At 35.8% G+C, this 25,899-nt stretch overlaps 2 protein-coding genes across 2 annotated transcripts; one reads left to right on the top strand and one right to left on the bottom strand.

Annotated features, from left to right (window-relative positions):
• Positions 1-730: 730 nt before the first annotated feature.
• Positions 731-3,574, top strand: LOC306855565 (uncharacterized protein; the record flags this gene model as incomplete). The annotated part of the gene is made up of 1 exon (XM_079394330.1): positions 731-3,574. The coding sequence occupies one exon, from the start codon at positions 731-733 to the stop codon at positions 3,572-3,574; it is 2,844 nt and encodes a 947-aa protein (XP_079250456.1).
• Positions 3,575-11,383: 7,809 nt separating this feature from the next.
• Positions 11,384-22,454, bottom strand: LOC306855895 (hepatocyte nuclear factor 1-beta-B). Its single transcript, XM_079394842.1, has 9 exons — positions 21,910-22,454; positions 20,356-20,555; positions 19,116-19,392; positions 18,192-18,412; positions 16,764-16,909; positions 16,245-16,365; positions 12,430-12,579; positions 12,250-12,347; positions 11,384-12,098 (listed from the first exon to the last, which is right to left on the bottom strand). The coding sequence occupies exons 1-9, from the start codon at positions 22,278-22,280 to the stop codon at positions 12,078-12,080; spliced, it is 1,605 nt and encodes a 534-aa protein (XP_079250968.1). The 5' UTR covers positions 22,281-22,454; the 3' UTR covers positions 11,384-12,077.
• Between the last annotated feature and the right edge of the window lie 3,445 nt (positions 22,455-25,899).

Below are 25,899 nucleotides of genomic sequence, written 5' to 3'. Positions count from 1 at the left end.
GCAGCTACTGTAGGAGGCATGTTGTAAGTGTTCTTTTTAAGTCTATTCTATATTACCCTTGATAGGAATGGTTGATAGCATTGATTTTAATTTAGACAATAATGATTTTGCTACATATCATACACTGGAATGTTTTTGATAAAGGACTATAGTTTTCCTGATACAGAGGATTTCCTGAAGGGAAAGTTACTTGACTTGAGAACTATTGCATGTTTTTAATTTTTAAATTCTTTTATTTTTCTGAACAATTATCGTGCAAACTGCTTTTTGTCTGTCTGTCTTCTGTAAAAATGCAGCAAACAGAAATTATTATTTTGCTCCTGTTCATGTTGATGGAATGAAGTATGGCAGGTTGTGTTGCAAAGTTTCGCTTTTATTTTTGAGAGAGGATCAGTTTGTCATTTTATCATAACTTCAGATTTTTGATAATTTTATAGATTGGGGGTTTATTCACTAATTCACTTCGGTGTAATTTCTTATAATTTATGTAATAATAAAAAACGTCTTTTTAAGAATTTATAGAGATTTATTAAAGTGAATATATATATAAAATGTATTACATCTTTGCCTTTTTAATTAGTGATTTGAAATAATTCATTTTTTTTTATTATTATTATTATTTGTAGGAAATGCAACGTCAAGGTCCTGGAATGCTGGGCAAAGGGCGCAAAATAAATTAATTAATTTAGGTGAATACAGTGCATTCCCAGTTTGACATGTAAAAAGAATCATGGGAAAAAACATGGGAACACTACAGCAACTCACATTATATATGGCCCTCTGTGGTTTCATTTCCCCATCAAGTACATTTTCCTTAAAGAACTGCACAATCAGTACTCCCCTAAGAGACATGCAGCCGAAAGTACTTTGCTACAAAATGGGCTTTTTCAGGATTCCGCAGATACCTAGAAATACACGGATTTTAGATGTTTCCTTCAATGCCTTTGCACAGATCCAGATTGAAGACTTTAATCCGTTGTCAAACTTACAGGAATTGAACATATCCAACAATAAGATCTCGCAGATTCAAGAGGGTGCACTTGACAATCTCTCCAATTTATCCCATCTCAATCTGGCCAGCAACAGACTACAAGGAATCTCGAAAGGTATGCTGCACGGCCTAACCAATCTGCTGGTGCTACGTCTGGATTACAATTATATACAAGACATTGAAGAGTCAGCTTTCAGCATGCTTCAGAATTTAAAGGTGTTAAACTTAACAAAAAACCACTTCTATTATATAGAGAAAATCAAGCCGGTCCTTGCATCACCATTTTTGGAGGAACTGTACATTGGAAGCAACCATTTTGATGCTTTCAACTCCTATGAAATGTCAACAAAGCCCTTGGCATTAAAAAGATTAGATTTTTCCAACAACCCTTTGGCAACATTTCAGCTCACTGACAATATATTTCCAACTCTCAGTCACCTTGATTTATCTTATTGTGGTCAAAACGGAACCATGACATGGAATGTTACAGAAAAGACATTCTTTACCTCAGTGAAAACATTATACTTCATGGATGTTCATATGTCAGGCCAGAATGCTGCTAATGTGCTTCAGAGCTTCAAAAATGTATTGAATAAAATCAGGCTTAATGCAAACGTTCGGTTGAACAAGACTAACCTTCTGCTCAACGCATGTTCTTCAACGCTACAAGTTGTACGGCTAAATGCTAACAAAATAAAACACCTAACCGACCACATGTTTGATCCCTGTTCTAACCTGACGGAATTAGATTTAGGAAATAATGAAATATCCCAGTTATCACAGAGTATGTTCAGAGGATTTACACAACTAAAAACGCTGCGTTTGCAAATCAATAAACTGACTCAAATAACAAACTCCTTTCAAATGCTCTTCACTCTCGAGTTCATTGATCTCAGCAGAAACAGCATCAACATGCTCACCTGTGATGACTTTGCCAATTTAACACAGGTGAAAACTCTGTACTTGTATGGTAACAAAATCGCAATCATTCATTCCTGTTTGTTCAAGGACCTGAAGAGTCTTGAAGTCCTCAAGCTTGGAACAAACAATCTGTTAAGGATCGGTGATGCTTTCATCAATGGGCCACATTCCCTGTTGGACCTGGAACTTAATTTTAATAAGTTAAGCAAAATCGAAAAGAAAACTTTTAGGAATGTGTCACAGCTGAACAATTTGTCCTTACAAGACAATCAGATTTCAGACATCGAAGACCATGCATTCGAAGGACTGAATAACCTGACGTCTCTAATGCTGTCATCAAACAAAATATCAGCTAAAACATTAACCAAACACCATAATGTGTTCTCAGGCATGCCCAACCTCAAAAATCTAGATTTGTACACCAACAGCATTTCATTTACTGATGATCAATTGAAATACCCTCCCTTTAAAGACCTGAAGCAACTCAGAGTATTGGCCTTACACAGTCAACGTCGTGGAATCGGCAAAATACCCTCAAATCTGCTTCAAGGTTTATCCTCCTTGGAAATGTTTTACGCTGGAAACACCAATCTTGCTAATCTGAATCCTGATACATTCCAGTCCTGCCCCCAGCTCTGGTTTTTGGATCTCTCCAAGAATGCGCTGTCCGAAGACCACTCGATCCCGACTGAGTTGTTCCACCCCATTTCGAAGCTAACCAAACTCATCCTTTCGAGAACACAGCTACGCTTGCTGAACTTCCTGTTGAACGCAAATCTCTCCAGACTTTCAACCTTAAAAGCTAGGGGCAATGAGATTGACACGATCAACAAAACTCTGATTGAGTCACTGCCTCGACTAGAGGTCCTCGACTTGGAGAAAAACACGTTCACTTGCGACTGTACCAATGCATTCTTCATTGACTGGTCCAAGAATAGTAATTCTACTCAGGTGGTTTATTTGAACAAGTACATGTGTAGCTATCCTAGTTCCTTGCGAGGAATGAGCTTGTCTTCTTTCAACACCGAATCCTGCACCTTGAATATCGACTTCATCTGCTTTCTTTGCAGCAGTATTGTAGTCATTCTCACCCTCCTCTTATCATTCGTCTGGCATTTTCTGCGCTTTCAGGTCGTTTATGCATACTACCTCTTCTTAGCCTTCCTTTACGACAGCAAGAAGAAACAGAATGGTTCAACGTTCCAGTACGACGCCTTCATTTCCTACAACACCAAAGACGAGCCTTGGGTAATGGAGGAACTTATTCCCAAATTAGAAGGAGAACAGGGCTGGAGACTGTGTCTTCACCACCGAGACTTTGAACCAGGAAGGCCAATAATAGACAACATCATTGATGGCATATACAGCAGCCGCAAGACCATCTGCCTGATCACTAGGAACTACCTGAAGAGCAACTGGTGTTCAAGTGAGGTCCAAGTGGCGAGCTTCAGACTCTTTGATGAGCAGAAGGATGTGTTGATTCTGGTGTTCCTGGAGGACATCCCCACACATCAGCTATCTCCATATCACAGGATGAGGAAGCTGGTTAAGAAACGAACCTACCTCCGCTGGCCAAAACCTGGAGAAGATATTAAGGTCTTCTGGCAAAAGCTAAAAATGGCTTTAGACACCAAAGAGATCATAAATCAGATCACAGGATGAACCAGTGAGGATATTAGAATGGAATGGAACACTCTCAGAAATAAAAGGTACAAAAGTGTCACTATTGTACCCTTTAAGTACTAATATGTACTAATACGTACCTTCAAGGTACCAATATGGACTTGTTAGGTACAAAAGTGTACCTTTTGAAAAAGTACCACCCCAGTGACAGTTTTTGTACTTTTTTTCTGAAAGTGTACAGTATGCTAAGAGTCTTCCTGTAAATTTAACTGGACATAAATTGTCTTTTTTTTTTTAATAACACCTTTGTGAAAGCATTTAAAAAAATATTTTAACTACCGTTCAAAAGTTTGGGGACTGTACTTGATTCTGCAATGTTTTTTTTCTCTTATGCTCTCCAAGGCTACATGTATTTGATCAAACAGATCCAACAGTATTATTGTGAAATGTTATTACATTTTAAATTTAAAATAGCTGTTGTCTACTTGAATATATTTTAAAATGTCATAAATTGCTGTGATGGAAGATCTCACAGTGTTACCATACTCTTATCACAGATAAAGTGAATTAAATGCAATATTTGTCAAATAAAAAATGTTTTGGAATATAATTACAGTATTTTGTGATTAAACTAGTTTGTGCATTTATACTAAATGGCTGTTAGACCACTTTTCTTCATACAAATACCTAGAACCATGTAGGCCAAGTTCATTTTTATACCATGGTATTGAGGTGCTATAGGCCTGTGTTTTACTGGTTATCATTATGAATGCTATATGGAAGACCAAGTGTTAATTTTAATCACTCAAACAGTCAGAATAATTCAATTTCACCATATAAAAATGAGGTTTTTTTTTTATAATGAACATGAATTTACATTTGCATCCTAACAGATTTAATCCTGCATCCTGAAGCTACTGTCAAATGTGCATTTTTAAGAGACAAAAAAGTAATATTACTAGTATTAGTTCCAACTTGCCTCAACATCACCTGCCAGGAAATGTCTAGTATAGCTAGCAAGACCTTGGTTAGCTATCCGGTGTATTTAAACTCTGCAGGACACCGGCGCTCCAGGACCAAGTGTGGTGACCCCTGCATTAGAGCATGCAGAAACTAAGAAATTCATTTTTCAATTAAAATATTTATTTTGTTGAGGACAAATAACTGGAAAAGTGTCAAGAATTCAAAGACATGAAGTGTTTGTCGTTCTCAGCATAGTCATTTAAAACCACAATTAAAATCTGGCTTCTACAATTTTCATTTATGAGCAAAAATCTGCCTTTAAATTGGAGAGAAACAAAGGTTTGAAATTTATCATGATAATTATTGATATCGACTGATTTAAAACATTTTATTGTGAATTTGTTTTGGCCATATTGTCCAGCCCTACTTTCAAGAGAACGATGCCATTTTCTTTTAATGCCTGATAAAGTAGCATTTATGAACACCGCTCCTCTTTGTGTGCAGCCATCACCGGGGAAACTGCTGTATTTTTGCCGTCCAAAAGATGCCAGAGACCTATTGACAGAGAATGAATGTGCATTTTCAATAAGCCTGTTTGTTGTTTTTGTTCATATCAATAAAAAAATCCACCCATTACGCAGCAAACACGCAGAGCTGTAAATTTTTGGGGAAAAAAAATGGTTTTAAGTCTGAAATGTGCTGTTTATCATTTTATAAAACTTTTTTTTTTTTTGTGTGAAAACCTTTATCTGAGCTGTAAACCATGATATCGATTTAATATGTTACTAGACATTGCTCTATCCCGCTCGTACCATAGAAATCTTAAAAAAAAGGTTACAAAAAGCCTTAAATTTGATTTTAAAAATTCTGCAGATACCATGTAGGCCTAAATAGTTAAATAAAATCCCTTCCTTTATATTTGTTGATATTGTGTTTTGAAAAGGAAGACAGACTGCATAGGGCCCAGATGTTGAAAGGGGCCCATAATGGGGTCCAGAAAACTCAGTGGAGGGGTGCAATGGGTCAAAGAAGAACACGGTACACTCTGATCAGGAGTGGTTCTAGACCCCTTTTAGATTGTCATTGACTTTTTTTTTGTTCAATTTGCACACTGAAAATGGGTTGGAGCTCTTATTTTTGAACTCTTAAAGCATACCAGATTAATGCATTTAAATTTAAAATGCATTAAATTTTCTCCCGGGGGGCATGCCCCCGGACCCTCCTAGGGAAGCAGGCCCACCCACCACTGCCTCACTAAGGGTGCTTCTCAATTCTTATTTGTGCATCCTAATTTCCTTTCCTTGCTTCCTTTCCTCATGTCTTAGCTACACTCCTCTTAGGATACGAGGGAAGGATGCAAGGAAAGGAAATGAGGACGGAGGAATCAAAGGATAAACACTGGAATATTCTTGACCACTCAAGCGTCACTTAAAAGTGTCATCACACTAAAGGGATCTGCCCTTATGTTGTTAAAGTTTGTTATTTAAGGCATTCATAATAAATATTAATAAAGCAAGATAAATATTAATAAAGAAATATATAACGTGTGGTTTATTTAAACTGCATAGGTAAAATATAAATGTAAATTATTGTGACAGATGTGAAGGGGGAGGAGAATTTATACGTGCGTCACGTTTAGTCGATAAAACACTTCCGCAAAGGATACACCTGTTCATCCTCGCTCATGACTCCTCAGAAAGCCTCCTCGATCGGTTTCCGGGGCATCGGATGGAGGACGGAGGAGTGAAGAAACAAGGAGGGATATTGAGAAGCACCCTAAGTCTTACATGAGCATGATATCGTATGAGCCCCCAACCACATCCATTAATCCCTGATGTTTTGGCTGCAGCCCCAGATGTTTTCAAATCCTAGAAACGCCCCTCATCATAAACAAACAATATTAGATGTGTGTCAATATAACGGATCTGTGCATTTATTGCGTTAATAATGTCACTCACAGCTCTTAATTAAGTAACTTATTGCTTTAATAAGTATTTGTGTATATATACTGAAGAAGGTGGTACATGATCTTGGTAAGCAGTTTGACAACATCAAATATTTTTCATCAAAAATTGTGCTCATTAAGACACCAGCAGACATGCTAATCCAGCACAAACTGGTGCATGAGATGTCACCAACATTAAGCATTTGAACCTAAAAAATAAATACGAAACTGGGTGGGAACAGAACCCCCCCCCTTCAACTAGGCTGTTCTACGGGCCTGCTGCTTAATATAGCGCCATCTGTTCATGAATAAAGTCATAAGTGTCAATTTTTCGAAATTGAGATTTATACATCATCTGAAAGCTGAATAAATAAGCTTTCCATTGATGTATGGTTTGTTAGGATAGGACAATATTTGGCCGAGATACAACTATTCAAAAATCTGGAATCTGAGGGTGCAAATCTAAATATTGAGAAAATCACTTTTAAAGTTGTCCAAATGAAGTTCTTAGCCATGCATATTACTAACCAAACATTACGTTTTAATATATTTACGGTAGGAATTTTACAAAGTATCTTCGTGGAACATGATCTTTACTTAATATCCTAATGATTTTTAGCATAAAAGAAAAATTTATAATTTTGACCCATACAATGTATTTTTGGCTATTGCTACAAATATACCCCAGCGACTTAAGACTGGTTTTGTGTTCCAGGGTCACATATACTATTTAAATACCAAGGGCTATATATACCAAACAATCAGGGGCACATGACACAATCCAACCAATGAGGAACAAGACACATGACTTGGACAGCCAATCAGAACATGATACAATGAACAAAGGAACAAATAGCAGGAATACAAGAGGGCAAAGGACACATGACTAGACAGGAACATAACTAAAACTCCAAAATAAAAGACATGAGAGCAAAGAACAAGAAACACAAATAAAACCCAAACTCCACGTTACATTTTCAGGATTTTTTAAAATAGGAATCTTTACTGTCACTTGTTCAGTTTAATACTGTATATCCTTGTGAAATAAAAGTTTAAAATAATCTTACTGACCTTAAACTTTTATATGGATTTGCATTTTTATATTTTATTTTCAAATTATTTGCAGAACTCCTGTAAACATAAATACAATAATATATACCTTACTTTAAAGCGTTTGATGACTGAACAATATCTTTAGTCAGCATGTTTGAAACTGTCTAAGTGAACAAGTCAACAAGATGTCAGTAGAGGGTCATTGTGGGCTGATGTTTGGCCCACACACTGGACCCCCTGATAGCTAGACAGAGGGGTGGAAATGGTCAAATAATAATGGCTCTTTCTCTAATTTTATCAGACCAACATCATATTGTAATTACCATATAAAGCCAGTAAAGCCTGGAACTTTTGCGTAACACCTGAAAAATTACAAGAAAAGGTCTGTTTACATGGAGAGAACAACTCTCACAATTGTTATGTTGGTCATGCATTACCAGAAGTTCATTAAAACAATAGAATCATAAATGACCACTCAAACCTTATTACCGCTGAAATAGAGCGCATTTTGGTGCAGAAGTAGAAGTAGAAGTAGAAAGGGTCAAAACAAACCCATAAACATAACATTTCTGCTTTTAAAATGTATTGGATGATTTAAACATTATGTTCTGTGGTAATCTGTTGATAAAACAGCTTGTTTTGAATCTGGAACATTCCTTTAACACCAAGCTATGGCAGTGTGGGATGATAATGGAGGGTTACAGGAGTAAAGTAAGCTTTTCTGTCTCATGTCTTTCTGACCTTTGACCCCAGTGAGTGTCCAGCAGAAGCTGACAGGATCTCTTCTGCCGACCTATTCTGAAGGGCATGTCTGCACATTCATTGCTCTACTCCTCCACTTTGTCCTCCATTGTCCACATCCCAGCATGTGTCCTCTGCTGCCTCTGCTGGACTATAAAGGAGAAGCTATTATGCTAACCGCTAATGTGTTACAATTGCAATACTGATTCAGTTCATACACAGACTAGTTCAGAGTGTTAAGATCCTCATCTATGACATGTACTGTATCTGCAGAAAAGTATGACAGAAAGCTTTAACTTGTTACTGATGATAGAGATCTTATAGAGACTGTTTGATTTAGTTTACCCCTCAATGTTAATTGTGCATCAACTATCAAACATGTACTAACATGCAGTTCAGGCTGCATTAATCATGCATGAATCCTTATGACTCTGGTTGTAGTTAATGATAGCTCTTGATTGGTTCATAATTAGCTCCTGTCTTCACTAATCATGAGTTCACGTTGAAGTAAGTATTAATTCAGGTATTAGTACATGATTATTAATATACCATTATTGTAAAGTGTTACTGATGTTTTCTGTTGAGATTAATGTTCTTTCACTAATATGCTGTTATTAAATAAAATTAAATAAAATAACCTGAACAGGAGAACTTCAGGAACATCTCAGTCTCAACGTTTTCTTAACATTTAGGGATAGTCACATAATTTTAATCTTTGTCTTTTGTGTGTGTGTGTGTGTGTGTGTGTGTGTGTGTGTGTGTGTGTCTGTGTGTTTTAGAATTTAACAACTATAGGGTGAGGAAATGTACAGTATCTTGTTGACCGATCCATATCTTAACTTGACTTATTCATAAATTGACAATTTAGCAAATGGTCACAAACTCCTTCAGAAGTCATTTTAATATGCTGATTTAGTCCTCAAAAAACATTCATGATTATCAATGTTGAAAACAATTGTGCAGGTTAGTATTTTGTGGATCCTTTGATGAAAAGAAAGTTCAAAAGAACAGCATGTAACAAAAAAAAAAAATCTTCTTTCTGAACAGTCTCAAATGTAATAACATTTTGTTTTGGGCAACAAACAATGATTTTTCTTTAATAAAGGAGCGACCCAATACTGCATGTGCTAAATGTTGCATATTTTATAGATGCATATTATTTTCTATAATATAAAAAAGTATAATATATATACAGTCGCGTGGTCAGAATTATTGGCACCCTTGGTAAATATGATCAAAGAAGGCTCTGAAAATAAACCTGCATTATTAATCCTTTTGATCTTTTTTTTGTCACAAAAATCTAGCCTTTCATTGAACTAAAACAATTTAAAATGGGGGAAAATCTCATTATGAAATAAATGTTTTTCTCAAATACATGTTGGACACAATATTTACAATTTTGAGCACTCCAGGGGGATTATGAACATTAAATTATCCAGCCATGGCTTCCTGTTTCACAGAAGTATAAATAGGAGGGAAAACAAAGTCCAAATTCCGTTAATCATCCATCACTATGAGGAAAAACCAAAGAATATTTTTCTGATGTACAGCAAAAGATAATTGAGCTTCACAAATTAGTGAAGAGCTAGAGCAGTGAAAATTCCCAATTTCACCATCAGGACAATAATTAAGAATTTCTAATCAACAGAAAATGTTATGAATCTGCCTGGAAGAGGACGTGTGTCTATATCGTCCTAATGCACGGTGAGGAGGAGAATTTGAGTGGCTAAACACTCTCCAAGAACCACAGCTGGAGAATTGTAGAGAAAGGCTGAGTTTCGGGGTCAGAAAACCTTAAAAAAAAAAAAAGGCAAACAGCACCTATATCACCACATGTTGTTCGGGAGGGTTTCAAGAAAAATTCTCCTAGCTCATCCAGAAACAATCTCCAGCATATTCAGTTATCAGACACGACTGGAGCTTCAAATGGGACTGGCTTCTATGGCTCAGATGAAACAAAAAAATTAGCTTTTTAGCAGCAAACACACGATAAAACGATGCCATGTGTACAATGAAATATACTGCTGTATTTTTGATGTTGTGGGCCTATATTTCTGCTGGAGGTCCTGGACATCTTGTTTAGACACATGGCATCATGGATTCTATCAAATACCAACAGATAAAAAATCAATAAGTGACTGACTCTGTTAGAAATCTTATAATGGGTCATGTTTGGATCTTCCAACCGTACAATAATCCAAACACAAACCTCAAAGACAACACAAAAATGGGTCACTGGGCACAAAAGCAAGCTTCTGCTGGCCATTCCAGTCCTCTGACCTGAACCCTGTAGAAAATGAGTGAGGTGAACTGAAGAGAAGAAGCTAAATTTAGAGCAGTTAAACTGGCAAATGGAGGTTTCAAAAGGTATTGAATAAAGGGTGCCGTTAATTGTGTCTAATGTGTATTAGAGAAAAACATGTATTTCATAATGATATTTCCTCCCATTTTAAATTCTTATTATCCAATGAAAGGTTACATTTTTGTGATTTTTTTTAATAAAAGATCCAAAAGGATTAACAATGCAGATTAATTTTCTCAGCCTTTTTTCGTCATATTTACCAAGGGTGCCAATAATTCTGACCACGACTGTAAGTAATATAATATAATATAAGTATAACATACAAAGTATAAATTTTGTAAAAATTCAAAACCACTGGCATTTCAGTTGTGAAAATAAATCAGTAGTGGTTTTCTTCAGTGTCAAAGACTGATACACTGGTACAGTTTACTTAAGTAGTAATCCACTAATTAATCCCCAGGGTCTTGGTTTCTGTAATGGAAAAAACTGTAATCACATGCTAGAGAAGTCATGTGAGAAGAGCAAAGGAAATGACTTCACCTGTTCACTTCCTAAAGGTGAACTCAGATGATACGTGCATGCCCTTTGACCAGTAAGACAACAAGGGAAATAGACCTAACTGGGGCATGGAAAACAAAAACACACCCTTTTATTGCCCATCTCGGTCTCCTCCACCTCTCCTTCACACATCTGAGTTTCCATTAGTGTGTGAAAACATTTACAATGCAAAGCGTGGTCCTACTTTATGATACATTACCGGACAAAACTTTTTGCTCCCATAAATAAACACATCATGTTTGTCTTAAAGTAATAAAAATGAGCACCAGAGTCAGAAGATATTCTTCAAAAATGTATTATTGATCAATTTACACAAATATAAATATGATTGAGGTGATTCCAAAACATATAAAAACAGCAAAACCTTTAGGCAGTTATATATATATATATATATATTCTACAATGGAGTATAATGGAGTAGTGTGAAATCAATCCCTGAGAAGTAATTATATTTATAGCGTCTTTTGGGATCACTTTTATGTGCAAGTCCATGCATTGAAATAGAAAGACCATTTTGATGTTGTGAAGAAATTTTGAATTTACACAGTAATGTGATGATTTTCTTTTAGAATATGGGATACATTTCAAATCTCAAAGGTGTGCATGGAAAAAAAAAAACATATCTCTGATTGACTGACTACTTGTTTTGCCTGAAAAGTTGACCTTATTTTACAACAAACCATATTTTCTCATTTAAGCGTATGTACAGTATCATTGAGGATTTCATCACCTAAAACCATTAGGTGTGAAAGCTTCGGCTCAGTATTCAACCGTCAAGTTCTGCCATTTTGTTCTGTCATCCATTATGGCTTAAAGGTGTAATATATCAATCACTAGTCTTCATTTGTTGCAGAATCCAGAGGCAGTGCTGCTCCTGTTGGTTCGCCATGCTGACAGGTTACCAAAGTAACCGAGAAACACAGATATCATGCACTGCTGTTGCTAAGCTGCCGAGGAAGTTCTCGCTCTGGTGCATTTGTTCACCAGGCCTGCAAAGGACACTGCAGTGACAACAGAGAATAATGATTATACACCACAATAAGCCATACAGATATGCACAGTTTATGTATATAGAGAGAAATATCTGTATAAAAATCTATCCACCTTATTTTGCAGAAAGTATGCTATTTCCTGTGAATGTGCAAGACTGACCTGCTTGCTGGAGCCCAGGTGTGTGATGGTGCTAGTGTCCATGGTCGCGTATCGAGATGGATGGGAAAACTGAGCAGCTTCTTGTTTGGGAGAGTACACTGAAAAAGACATGCAAAATGTGACTTTTGCACACGAATCACAATATTTTCTGCTGTCATAGGCAAAAAATGGTGTATTTACTGTGTGACTGTGTGAAGGGCTGCTGGGAGATGTGAGCTGTGGTCAGCTGTGTCAGGCTGGTGCTCTGAGGGAACTGCATGGGCTGCAGGGTTGTGAGTCCAGACACACTGTTGATGACGGGCACACTCTGAGACTGCGGAGATGTCAGACCTGGAAAAACATAAAAACACTGTTATCAAAGTGTTCAACAAGAATTAAAGTAATAAGAATCCTTTATAGATACTATGCCTAATATATGACTTAAATTACACATATCAGAATTATTATAGTTAATTAAAACTAAACTAAATGATAAACTGACTTTTTACTTTAAGAAAAAACATTTCTTAAGCATAAGAAGTGGACATTTTGAACATTTACAGAACATTCAGAAATAATGCTATATAGAGTGCATTCAGAAAGTATTCGACCCCCTTCACTTTTTTCAATTTTGTTATGTTGCACCCTGATACTACAATTTTCTTAATTAATTTTTTTCTTATTAAGCTACACTCCGTACCTCAAAATGACAAAATTAAAACAGAATTTTGGAAATTTCTGTAAATTTATTAAAAAGAAAAAACTGAAATATCACATAAGTATTCAGACCCTTTGGAACAACACTTGAAATTTCAGGTGCATCCCATTTCTCTTGATCATAGCTGAGACGTTTCTACACCTTGATTGGAGTCCACCTGTGGTAAATTAAATCGATTGGACATCATTTAGAAAGGCACACACCTCTCTATAAAAGGCCTCAAGCCATGAGATCAAAGGAACTGCCTGCAGAGCTCAGAGACAGGATTGCATAGAGGCACAGATCTGGGGGAGGCTACAAAACAATTCTGCTGCACTGAAGGTTCTCAAGAGCACAGTGGCTTCCATAATTCTCAAATGGAAGAAGACACATGAAAACACACTTGGTAAGGTAATTTACACCTAAGGGGGAAGTGGTGTGGTGACCCATACTCGGAATATGTGCTCTGCATTTCACCCATCCAAGTGTACACACAGTAGTGAACATACACCCGGAGCAGTGAGCAGCCAATGCTGCAGCACCCGGAGAGCAGTTTGGTGCCTTACTCAAGGATCTCACCTCAGTCGTGGTATTGAGGGTGGAGAGAGTGTTGGTTATTCACTCCCCCACCTATAATCCCTGCCGGACTCAAACCCACGACCTTCAGGTTACAAGTCTAACTCTCTATCCATTAGGCCACGACGGCCTCTAAAGGACCCTCAGACTCTGAGAAACAAGATTCTCTGGTTTGATGAACCTCAATTCTAAGCATGATGTTTGATGCAAACCAGCTCTGTTCATAACCTGCAGAGTACCATCCTAAAAGTAAAGTGTGCTGGTAGCAGCCTCATGTTGTGGGGGTGTTTTTCAGCGGCAGGGATTGGGAGACTGGTCAGGGTTGAGGGAAAGCTGAATGGAGCAAAGTACAGAGATATCCTCGATGAAAACCTGTTCCAAAGCGCTTAGGACCGGGCCGAAGGTTCACCTTCAAACATGACAATGACCCTAAGCACACAGTCAAGGCAACACAGGAGTGGCTTAGGGACAACAAATGTCCTTGAGAGGCCTAGCCAGAGCCCTGACTTGAACCCTTTCGAACATCCCTGGAGAGACCTGGAAATGGCTGTCCACCAACAGTCCCCATTCAACCTGACCGAGCTTGAGAGGATTTGCAAAGAAGAATGGCAGAAAATCCCCCAATCCAGGTGTGCAAAGCTTGTCGCGTCATTCCCAAAAAAGAGTCGAGGCTGTAATTGCTGCCAAAGGTGCTTCAATTAAGTACTGAGTAATAAATTCTTTAATAAATTTACAGACATTTCTAAAATTCTGTTTTCACTTTGTCATTCTGAATGAGAAAAAAATAGAATTAAAACAATTGTAGTATCAGGCAACATAAAAGTGAAGGGATCCGAATACTTTCTGAATGCACTGTAACTTAATCATTTAAAACTTTTTTTTTTTTTTTTTTTTTTTTTTTCATTAAATTCACAAATTCCCTGAAGTTCCTTCACAAATCCCATTTTGGGAAACCTTGACTTAATGTACTGTTTAATGCACTTCATGTTGTTAATAATAATGAATGGAATATTTATTTTTCTTTGTATTTTTATATCAACTGCACAAGATTGTCTTATTTAAATCAATGTCATAAACGAGTTAGGCCAAAAGTAATAAAAATTTACCAAAATGTGTAATGAAATAGTTTTGATTTCTATATATAAATAAAAATGGGGGCCACATTCTACACTTTTCAGCATTTTAAGTCCATTCATAACATTCTTTTTGTGTCAAAACAGTCTGATTATAATTGTACGTGTTTGTTTGTATCCTTAAACAGGATGATTTTGCTATTGTACCTTTAAGAGTTGAATGAACATGTAAATGGACTCTGTTATGACTGCCTGACGTCTGTTTACTGGCTTAGGCAAGTTTGCAAACATGGACTCAAATGCGTGACCAACCCATAAAATGTGTTCTTGTGTTACTGTGGTGGTCACACACCTCAGTACTCAAGGGGGCGACAGAACATCTGTGTCCTTAAACCAGTGTTACCATTCAGGTAGCTGGAAATAAACATGTTTATAAGATCTAACATTGTTTATTTGAGAATCCATACCAGCACAGCGATAGTGGCTCAACCAATCCACCTTGGAGATAGGGCTGAGTGTTTGACTTACTAATGAAAGGAGGAGGAGTGTTTGGGGAAATTTGAATTGGTTTTTGCAACTCTATTTGAGAACTAATTAGAAAAAATGAATGAGGACATTTGGACAGTATAGGTTAGTGGTTCTCAAACTTTTCAGGCCAAATACCACATCAGAAAAAAATCAGAAAATATGGAATAATATTCATAGAAAGTACACTGTAAAAATAAATCTGTAAAAATAGGGCCCAATGTACTGCATTAATATGAATTTTCTGTATTTATTTTTTACTGTATTTATTTGTTTTACCTGTATTTTGACGTTCGCACATTGCGCTGTGTTTAAGGGCTAATGGAAATGTCTGTTACTGTCCTGGCAGAAAATTTCTATTTTTTTTACAGCACATGTCAAAATGAGGGCTATAAAAGCATATTCAAAAGGGGATGCATAAGGATAAATTAAAAGTGCATTCGACTTTAGAAATAGAACTCTAAAAATGCTACAGTAAAACCTGTTTAAATGTAAGTTACCTGGCTTAACATATATATTACTATGTAAAAATTAAACCATGTAAATGGTTTGACATTGTATATGTAATTGTAACATGTTTGTTTTTTTTGCAAGCAAAACTATGAATGACTGTTTTTACATTAAAAAAAACAGTAAAAGGACATTCCTAGAGAAGTCCCTGCATGACAGATCACATATAATTATATTTTACATAAATATTTTATGGTGTGTTATTTATTTATTTATTTTTTACATTTTCTGTAATTTAGTTAATTTATATTTCATTATTTTAGTGTCATGTACTGTATGTTACCCTCATGATGTTTTTGTATATATGATCCTGTGCATCATATTCATGCAAGTATATATGGTTTTATGTTATATGATTACGATGAACACCAATCGATGGTTATCATTTAACAGTAAAAAAAAATAGGTCGTTCAAGTGGCTTGGTATACTAATATTTTCATCACTTAATAATATATATCATTATAAGTTGGCACCAATGTTGTAATATCTGAAACATTGTCACCATATTTTTTACAGTGAATTTCTAGCAACCACAGCTGCCGTTTCTATACTTTAATTTAACACATACCACAGTTTAAGAACAACAATGATATAAGACATGAAGGAGGAGGAAATAAAATGGTGATCCACTCACTTTGAGCAGCCAGGCTCATTATAAGGCTCTGTGCTTGCTGATGATGATGAGACGACTGAGACAGACTATGAATGTTAGTCAGAGTGCTCACAGGAGGCAAAACTCCACCAGAGACTGAGATCTGGACACACATATGCATGCACACAATGTAAATACATGTATATAAGGTACACAAACACTTTGCAGGTTAGAGCATGGTTCCTTTCCTCTGGTGCAAGACGTTGTTTTGGACTGTGAGTGCGCACTAACATAACATAACAAATGTTTATTGGGGGGGGGCAATTCACACCAGCCATAAAAGTGAACAAACGTACTGCCTGCACATGCTAGATCAATGCTCACTTTGACCTAGTTGAGTCAGTTTTCAAATAAAGGCGACTTTATCAATCATGTCTGTAAAATGTACATTGATCTCTGTGACTACATGCTATTTCGGTTCAAAAAAAGGGCTGGTGGAACCGTACTTGTGCACATTCTGACTGCACTATAATGTGGATGCTAAAACAGATTTCGCTTTACCATTTTGGCATCTGTCGATAGCAAGCCGTGGCAGGGGTCCAGACTACACGGAGACACCTGTTGCAATACTGATTGACTGCTACCATGGTGATTGATGGTCGTCGAGGAAGTGACCTCACTGGTTCCTTGTTGACTGTACCTGAGTTCTGCATTGAAAAACATAAGAAACATAATTTTTAACTGTATTGCTGTGCACAGTTAATGCTCTGACAACAAAAAAGGTCAGTTTTGTTGTTCTGTCACACTTAAAACGGCAAGAGAATAAAACTGCTAGTCACACATACTGACCTGATTCTGTCTATCTTTATTTGACCTCTTTGTGTAGCTGTAAATGCAGCTAAAATGATAAGAGTCTGCAGTCCAAACACTGAAGGGCCTTTATCGGACCTTCTATTCCTTAAATGTATTCTCATAAACATACCTCAAAACTGATTATGCTAAATGTTGTGCCTTTTCTTGCTCTGGTCAAACAAATACAATCAAAGAGCTTTTGAACAGTTGGAGGTCAGTGACTGTAGCAGAACACACAGGTTGAGCAAACACGCTGTTCTCTGACTCACTCTCTTGACGTAATATTAATCCATTCGCAAACATTCTGCGGAATTCAGTCCATTTCACAGGCTGACAGTTTACAGATTTTCAACTGAACGGTGTCCTTTTGTTGTTGTCAAAAGTTAAGCTGAAGCATTTTGATTTTATTACATGATCATTTTAAGCTACTGCATGGATCCTTCTGGGTTTAAAATACTTTTTTTCCAAACAGAGATCGATCTTCTGAGGTAGAGAGTGTGCTGAACACCCTCCCAGACACAAAGCTCGAACCTTGACTTGACCCTGGTTTGACCCTAAAGATTGCAGTAAGCGATTTTATGTCCCTCTACTCCACATGTGTCTGCGGGTGCGGCTGTGTGTTTTGTTCACACACTAATGGGATGGAGGAATTCCAATAAAACACACACACACTGCACCTGTGAGCCTTTTTACACCTGATATTAACACTTATAATGGCAAAATATGTCTGTAATTATTGGTAACTAAAACTATTAAAAGTTTAGTTGAAATAAAGTTGAAATGAAATATAATAAAATGTTTAAACTAAACAAATATTATAAATGCTGTTTTGTCAATTAACTGAAATAAGCTTAAGCACTACATTTACTAACTGGAAATAAATAAAAAACTAAAACTGAACTGAATAAAAATAAATTACACAAATATTAAACAAAATAATGAAAATGACAATTAAAATTATTTAAAATTAAAACCGAAAATACAAAAATGAAAGATGACTTGAAATATATATATATATATATATATATATATATATATATATATATATATATATATATATATATATATATATATATATATATATAAAAAATTAATATCAAGTTTACTGTGAGTATTTGCACAGCAGCAAAATCTTACTTGAATCTGAGCTACTGTGATGGTGCTGGATATGTGATGATGGATGGGACAACAGGGTGTTCATGCTGTGGGGTGCATACGTATCCATAGCCAACTTCTGTCTGAAGGCTTCCTCCTTACGCCGATTAGCAAACCAGTTGTACACACGAACCTCCGTGACCAGGTTAGATCCAAGCCCATGTGCTTTAGAGGGCGACACACCTCTCTGAACACACTCTGCCCTGAAAACAACCCAAAAAATAAAGAATTTGTATTTGTACAATGCATTTTTAAACACATTTAAGATATCTAAATACAAAAGAAAACAATTATTTCTAAATACAAAAGAAACAAATGTAATTAATGAGCAATTATATATATATATATAATTTTATAAAACTAAAACCAATGCATAAACTATAAATAAAAATAAAATAATAATTATCCTATCAAAGTACAAAAGTATATGAAAAACTTGCCAAAATAAAAATATTCACAAAACATTTTATATAGAATTAAATTGATAGTAGACACAGTATATATTGCATGTAATATAATAAAATGCAAAACATAAAAAATAGTATAATACAGGAAAATAAGAAACAAATTTAATTAATGGCACTTTGTATTAAATTATACACACACACACACACACACACGTATATTTATATATATATATATATATATATATGGCTACACTTTATGTTAAGGTGTCCTTGTTCCAGTGTAATTATACATTTAAGTACTGAGTAATATTAACTACATGTACTTACTATATGGTTAAGGTTTGGGTTTGGCTTAGGGTTCCTTGCATGTAATTATGCTTAATTTATTGTTATTATAATAGTAAGTACATGTAACGTGTAAAAAAGGACACCTTGAAATAGTTAAAAAGTGTTACAAAATATTTCTAATAAAGCTAAATCAATATAGAGAGAAAATTACCTGTTGCATTCCTCTACCAGCGCTTCCCTTTCTTCTTTGCTGGGGTTCTTCTGTCGATCATAAGCCTGGTAGAGTATCTCCTGAGATGCCGGACCCCATTTGAAGCGGTTTCGTCTCATCCTCTTAGAGCCTGGCTCCCCCTCATCTCCGATTGGTCCTCCAGAACCTCCCGCAGCCCCCGAACTGTGTCCGGTATGATTGAATTCTGGGAAAAAAAACAGGACCTGATCCTGACTGCCTGAGTCACTGAGGTCAGAGCCCTGAACACAGTCGAACTCTGCGGAAATAAGAGGGGGACACGATTGGGGCAGAGTAAGGCAGAATCATGATAGACAGTGCTTGGATGGGGAGGCCCATAACGAAGGCGCAATTTTGAGAATGCTAAAAATGCATCCAATATTGAGGCTAACAGAGCAGAGCTCACATGATCCATACTGGCCTGAAAAAAGTGAAATGTAGGCTATTCAGAGTAAATAACAACACATTCTTAATTACAGTCTACACATTTATTAATAAGTGCATTTTACTTTTCTGAGTGTCTTCAAATCCATCCAAACAAATTCTCAGAAAAGGGCGATATAAAAACACTAATATACTTTTAATATTGATTTTTATATAGATTTAGATTTCTAATAGAATTATAGTGTATACTGAATGTAATATAATAAAAGACTAAATATAATACATGTTTTGCAAGCATACTTATATATAAAGTATTATAGGCTTATAAAATGTATAACAACAAAACATTAAAACCAGATGCAAATATATAATTTAAAAAATAAATAGAGCTTTAAAATAAACAAATAAATAAATGTCACTTGGCATGAAATTTTGTTAGACTACATAATGTAAGGAGATTTATTCATTTTAAGCATGGCAAAAAATTGCCCAAATACTTGAAAGAACACACTTATTATAACCATTGGTTAATGCATTGACTAAAATTAGATAATGAGCAAAATATTTGTTACAGTATTTATTAATATTACAGTTAATCAAATTACAGCTGTTTGTTGTAATAATATTAACACATACAACTTTTTATTGAATTTTAATGATGTATTGGTAAATGTGGAAATGAACACAAATATGTTTTAAAAGTATTTTTAATTGTTCTTTCATGTTAACTAATGCAGTTAACTCAAATGAAACCTTATTGTGAAGTGTTATAAAATACAGTTTTCATATTTTCTTATGTTACAGATGGTAAAGAGTTGTATGTAAAGAGGCTACTTACGCCTGTCGATTTCGCGCTGTTTCTGGACATACCAGGTGTAAAGCGCGGCTCGTTTGGTCGTCTTCATCGGCGTGCCTTTATTGAGGTGCTGCGACAGGTGAGACTGATTGAGCCCCGTCACGTCCACCACCTCGCGCTGAGGAATATTGTGCTGCTGCATGTAGCCTTTGACAGTGCGCGCCACGCGCCACGGGTCCTCGCTGCCAAACACAGCAGCCAACGCTATGAGCTTTCACAAGCATGCTTTATTTTTATGTTTATGTCATTTGTTCGTGTAAATTGATGCCTTTATGTTTTGAAAAGTCTGGAATAAAAATAATAGGCTAAATGTGCAAACGTTTAAAATATAATTACAATATAATAATTAATATAATTAATTCACAAAATAAAAATAGCATTTAAAATATTTTAAAAGTGGCTCAAAAATATAACAATTTATCAATGAATGCTGCCTTAGCTATTAGTATTGAAAGTTTAAAAATATAGGGTAGGCCTATTACTATTTTCTAAAAGAGACTTTTCCGCCTCGATAGCTATAAATCGACTCCACAGTCATTTGGGATTCATAGGCTAAATGTTTATAGAAGAATTTCTAGGCATGCAATAAAATAATGAAGAAATTATAATGTTATAATATTATGGCTACATCATTTAAAATATATAAACAATATTATCATTTGTTCTGTGATATAGGCTAGCTTACATCAATATACGATGTCAAATTGACTTAAAACTCTAGGCTATATTTGCGAAACACATTTTGTCCTGCACTCAGCATACAAGTAAAACGCTTGTAATTGTTTTAATACGTTTAAACAAAAAAGGAAAATGTCTGACGGATCAGCCAATGTTTGTTTGGGGAAATAACCCCTCACATTAGAGAGTGCTCGAGGATGTTGATTTAAGACCATAACTTTGGACAATGAATAACTAGATATCTTTTCCCTCTGTTCATACGACATTGTGTATCTTTCTGTTGATGATTTCTAGAAATAAATTAATAACAACTACACGTGGTTTCGTTTTGACTTTACATCAATATAGGCCTATTTAATCTGATCTTTTACTTTTAAAAAGGAACATTTCGATTTTTGCGTAAATTCACAAAAAAAAGTTACATTGTTTAGTAATTAATTATTTACAATATTAAAATAGTAAGGAAAAAATAAGTAATAATCAAATAATATAGGCCTACTTCATCAGTCATTTTGGTATTGGTTTTGTCAAATCATTTTATATTTAGCTATATTTTACATGCAAAAAGTAAAACGCTCATTGTTAAAAAAATAATAAATAATAGGATAGTTTAAGTGGTCAACGCTACTGTTTGTTACGGTGTAACTACATAGGCTTCTACCGAGAAATAATAACTACATAGGCACACGGATCATTTATAGATCTGTTCATCGTTGCGCATTGTTCTTTTTAATGCTGAGAAACACAAATAAATAAATAGCAGGTACACTGTAATGTAACGTGTTGCCCTGAATTACCTGCATATAATAGGCCTATTCCAAAAACACGCCATTTATCAAATAAATATCTGTAACTCACGACAGCATGCGCTCGACCTCCGCGCGCTGCTCCGCCGCCTCCTCCGTGTTGAGAGACTGCAGCTCCCGCAGGATCGGCGGCGTGTCGAAGTCATCCCCGTCGTCCGAGCCTTCATCACCGGACAGTTTGCCCCCTTTACCCTGCGCGCTGGTCAGAGTCAGAAACACCGGCTTGGAATCACTGGAGTCGCTGCCGCCGTTGACACTCGCCGGGGACAAGGGTTTTTCTATTTTTATTCCGAATTCTGCAGGACACGGACACAAATCCTCCAGCGCCTGGACCAGCACATCCTTAGTGACCCCCGAGTCCAACAGCGCGCTCAGGAGCTCCTGCTGAAGCGATGTCAACTTGGACACCATGTCAGTAAACATCAATCCGGTCTCGCTGAAAGTCCTCGCGCCCTCGGTAAATACACGTGTGAAATTAACTGAAACGAATAATGTTTTTAAGGAATAGAAAACACGAGGCTAAAGTGTCTTTACGCAAACTTTTGCAGTTGTCCAGAGCACGAGCGCACCTGCTGAAGGAAGTAGTTCCACGTTCCTGCTGGGCGGAGCTGACTTCATGCTCATTGGGTGGTGCACCCTATGATGTTTACTCGTTTCTGAATATGCTAATATAAATAAGGATTTCGTAGCTGCTATTTATTAAGTATACAGGTTTGAAATGTTCAGTGTTGATGTGTTTGGTACCTCTGGGGTTACTTATTTGGTTACTTTATAGAGGGTGAAACAACTATAAATCTTTAAATTAAAGTAAGCAAATAAATTAATAATTAATACTAGCATTGTAATAACTATATAAACATTATTATTGTTATTATTATTATTATTAAGGGCATTAACAAAAAAAACGTTTTATTGTTTTGTGGTTTAAATGTATATACTTTATAAGTCTTAAACTTTTCACTTGAGAATCAAAGGCATCACTTTGATCAGTAGACCCAATACTGAAAATAAATAAGTTAATTAAATAAATTAGTAAGAGATAATCACTTTTCATAGAGCATTTTCATTATTCCTAAACCCCTCATTCTTTGTAACTTTGTTCTTTGTCTTTCTTTATTTCTGGAGATATATCTGACTTTTTAGGCAAGCACACTGATAAGCACATAATCAGCAGTAAATGTGTGAAAATGTAGTATTTATGTTTTTTTTAGTGCTGTCAAACAATTAATCGTGATTAATCACATCCAAAATAAAGGTTTTTGTTTACATAATATATGTGTGTGTACTGTGTATATTTATTATGTATATATAAATACACACTCATACAGTATATATTTAGAAAATATTTACATGTACATATTTATATAATTTATATTATATATAAATATATTTAATACACAAATATAAAATATTTTTGCATGCATGTGTGTGTATTTATATATACATAATAAACATACACAGCACACACACATAGGCTATATATGTAAATATTTTTTTTTATTTTGGATGTGATTATTGGTTTGACAGCACTATTTTTTTTTTAGACTGAAATAAAATGACTTTATAAAAAGATCATCATGAAACATCTGAAAAGCAAGTAATTGATAAGACCAAATCGGCTGCCGGAACATCATTTTAATGCACTCTGCATTTCAACCTTTCTCACACATTTTGGGGACTGGTCAGTTCTCAATGATTAACAGCAGTTAATACCAAACTTACAGAAATTACATATTTTTTTCCAGGATGTGAAACTACTTCTCTTGTGAAAGCTGCAGTGGAGTGTGACTGTATCGGATGAATAATTTGTTCGTTTTTCTCTTCAGACCTAGAGGTTTTTATGTTGTTCCTTGACACTATCAAAGGCTCTGCTGTCACCCTGACAAAGCCTCTTCCTTTTCCTCCACCTATTTTTTTGTATAATTTGCCTGCAGTTTGAACCCAAAGGTATTATTAATGTCACCAAGCCATCAGAGTTGGCCAGTAGGCATCCATTCACAGATATTTGATTAAGGGATTACAGATATGTTGCTTTTATAAGAATAGCAGGAATATGCTAAAATTATGCATTTAGTAAAACTTTTATAAGCTGGGGAATCAGTGACCAGAAAGATGAGTTCCGGTCAGTAAGCTGGACCTTGACTTGGACTCAAAAGGACACATAAACACAAGTATACGCTCACACACCCACACACAGACTGAGAGCCTGACAGAGATGGAGATTTCTGTATAAAAATGGCTTTTGTTGAGTGATAGCTGGTGTTCTGTGTGATAGGTGAGGTCTCGAGGCATTTATTATCTGCGTTTGCAGTGACAGAAGTGTGTCCACAGGTGTTACACCATATAAAGATTCCGTTGATCACTCTGTTAGACATTAACCTCAGTAATCTAACCTGCATGAGCTTCCTTTTCATGATGATGAGCAATGATTATGATTGTTTTGTGTTATAAAACAGCCTAGTGTGTGAATATACACACCAGACATTTTCCTATTTAAATTTCCTGTAATATTTTAGGATAAATTACGACCAAATTCAAGGATTATATATATAAAAATGGTTCGTTTGTTAGCTTTTCAGACTATAATTTTCAATTTTCACCATTTATTGTTATTCTTGTTGACATGTTTAAGGTGGGAGAAAAATTACAATAATTTTAACAAGTCTGGACATTATATATTATACACAGAGTCTGATGAATGTGCAATGCACATGGTAGACTACAACTGACTGACGGCTCTGAGCATTTGTCAAAATTAAAGAGACTGAAAGACATCAGACTCATTTCCTTTAAGGAGGCAGAGGAGCAAATGAGATCAGTCGCAGAGGAAATAAGGAGTGTGAGCGGAGCTACTCTCCCAGAACCGACTGCAAAGCCCCCGCCGAAATACACTTACAGAAACCTATCTACGCAGACAATTTTGCTTTATTTTTACATTCATTTTGTTCACTTTCCAGCAGATTCTTACAGTAAAACGCCATTTGCTAAATTTTCTTAAATTCCATAATTTACTGTCTTATTTTTCCAAAAAAGAAAAGTCTATCATCAAAAGCTGTCTTCATGCTGCTTTTTAAAAAATACATTCTACATTTGTTGTTTCTAGGTAAAGTTCCCAGAGAACGTTAAAGGATTTCCCACTTTTATTCGAGTAACACCCTGTTTTATCAGCATTAATTTCAAGTAAACTGAACTAACACTAATCCTTGTGGCAGTTTACATTATTGTAATGAAGGCCATCCCTTTTCAATCTACTCTTTCAGTCTACAATCTTTTGGATCGCACTCAAAGCAAAAATCATTTGCATTTCATGTAAAGCGCACAGACAGAACACCGAATAGCATTATAACACATATCACTCAAGCTATGATGCTGGACTGTGGTTTTACAACACAGTAAAGAATTCATGAGTTTTTATGGAGACTTTGATGGCTTCTCAAGAGGGGTCAAAGCTGACAAACGAGTACCGTAAATGTAAGAAATAGAGTAAATGCAGGTAGAGCATGTGATGCTGGCACACTACCAGACACTTTAAATGTCTGAGAATCTGAAGTAAATCATTTTGATTTCAGCAGGGATTCAGCATCACACATTATCGGTCTGTTTTTCTGTCTTTCACTCACCCATCCTGTGCACAGTCATTTACCTAAATGGTTACTCGGGTTAATCAGATATCGCTTAACTAAAGCACTGCAAATCTGTCAACCAACACAAACATGTGAACATCTATCAGCTTCCTACGCAACACGTATACAGAGAGATAAATGCAGTTTGAAGTAAAAGTGTAGTATTTCTTATGTTTTAGCATACGATTTTAAATTATAGCATATTTGAGATGAACATTCGCATTATTTATTTTATTAATCAGAAACATATATTAGCGTTTTAAAGAGCCTCATCCAATCCTAAGAGATTTTACGGTGTTTTACAGGTCCTAATTGTCCCTCATCTCTTGGGACCCCCAGTGGGAAGAGGGGGATGTGGGTGAGCGCTCGGGAACAGCCGTGTCTGAATCAGCATTCCTCCCTCCTGTTAGAGATGAGTG

This window comes from Barbus barbus, assembly GCF_936440315.1.
Source record: "Barbus barbus genome assembly, chromosome: 36".
Classification (NCBI taxonomy): Eukaryota; Metazoa; Chordata; class Actinopteri; order Cypriniformes; family Cyprinidae; genus Barbus; species Barbus barbus.
Note: the sequence above shows the minus strand (reverse complement) of the source record. Positions and strands in the feature narration are given on the sequence as shown.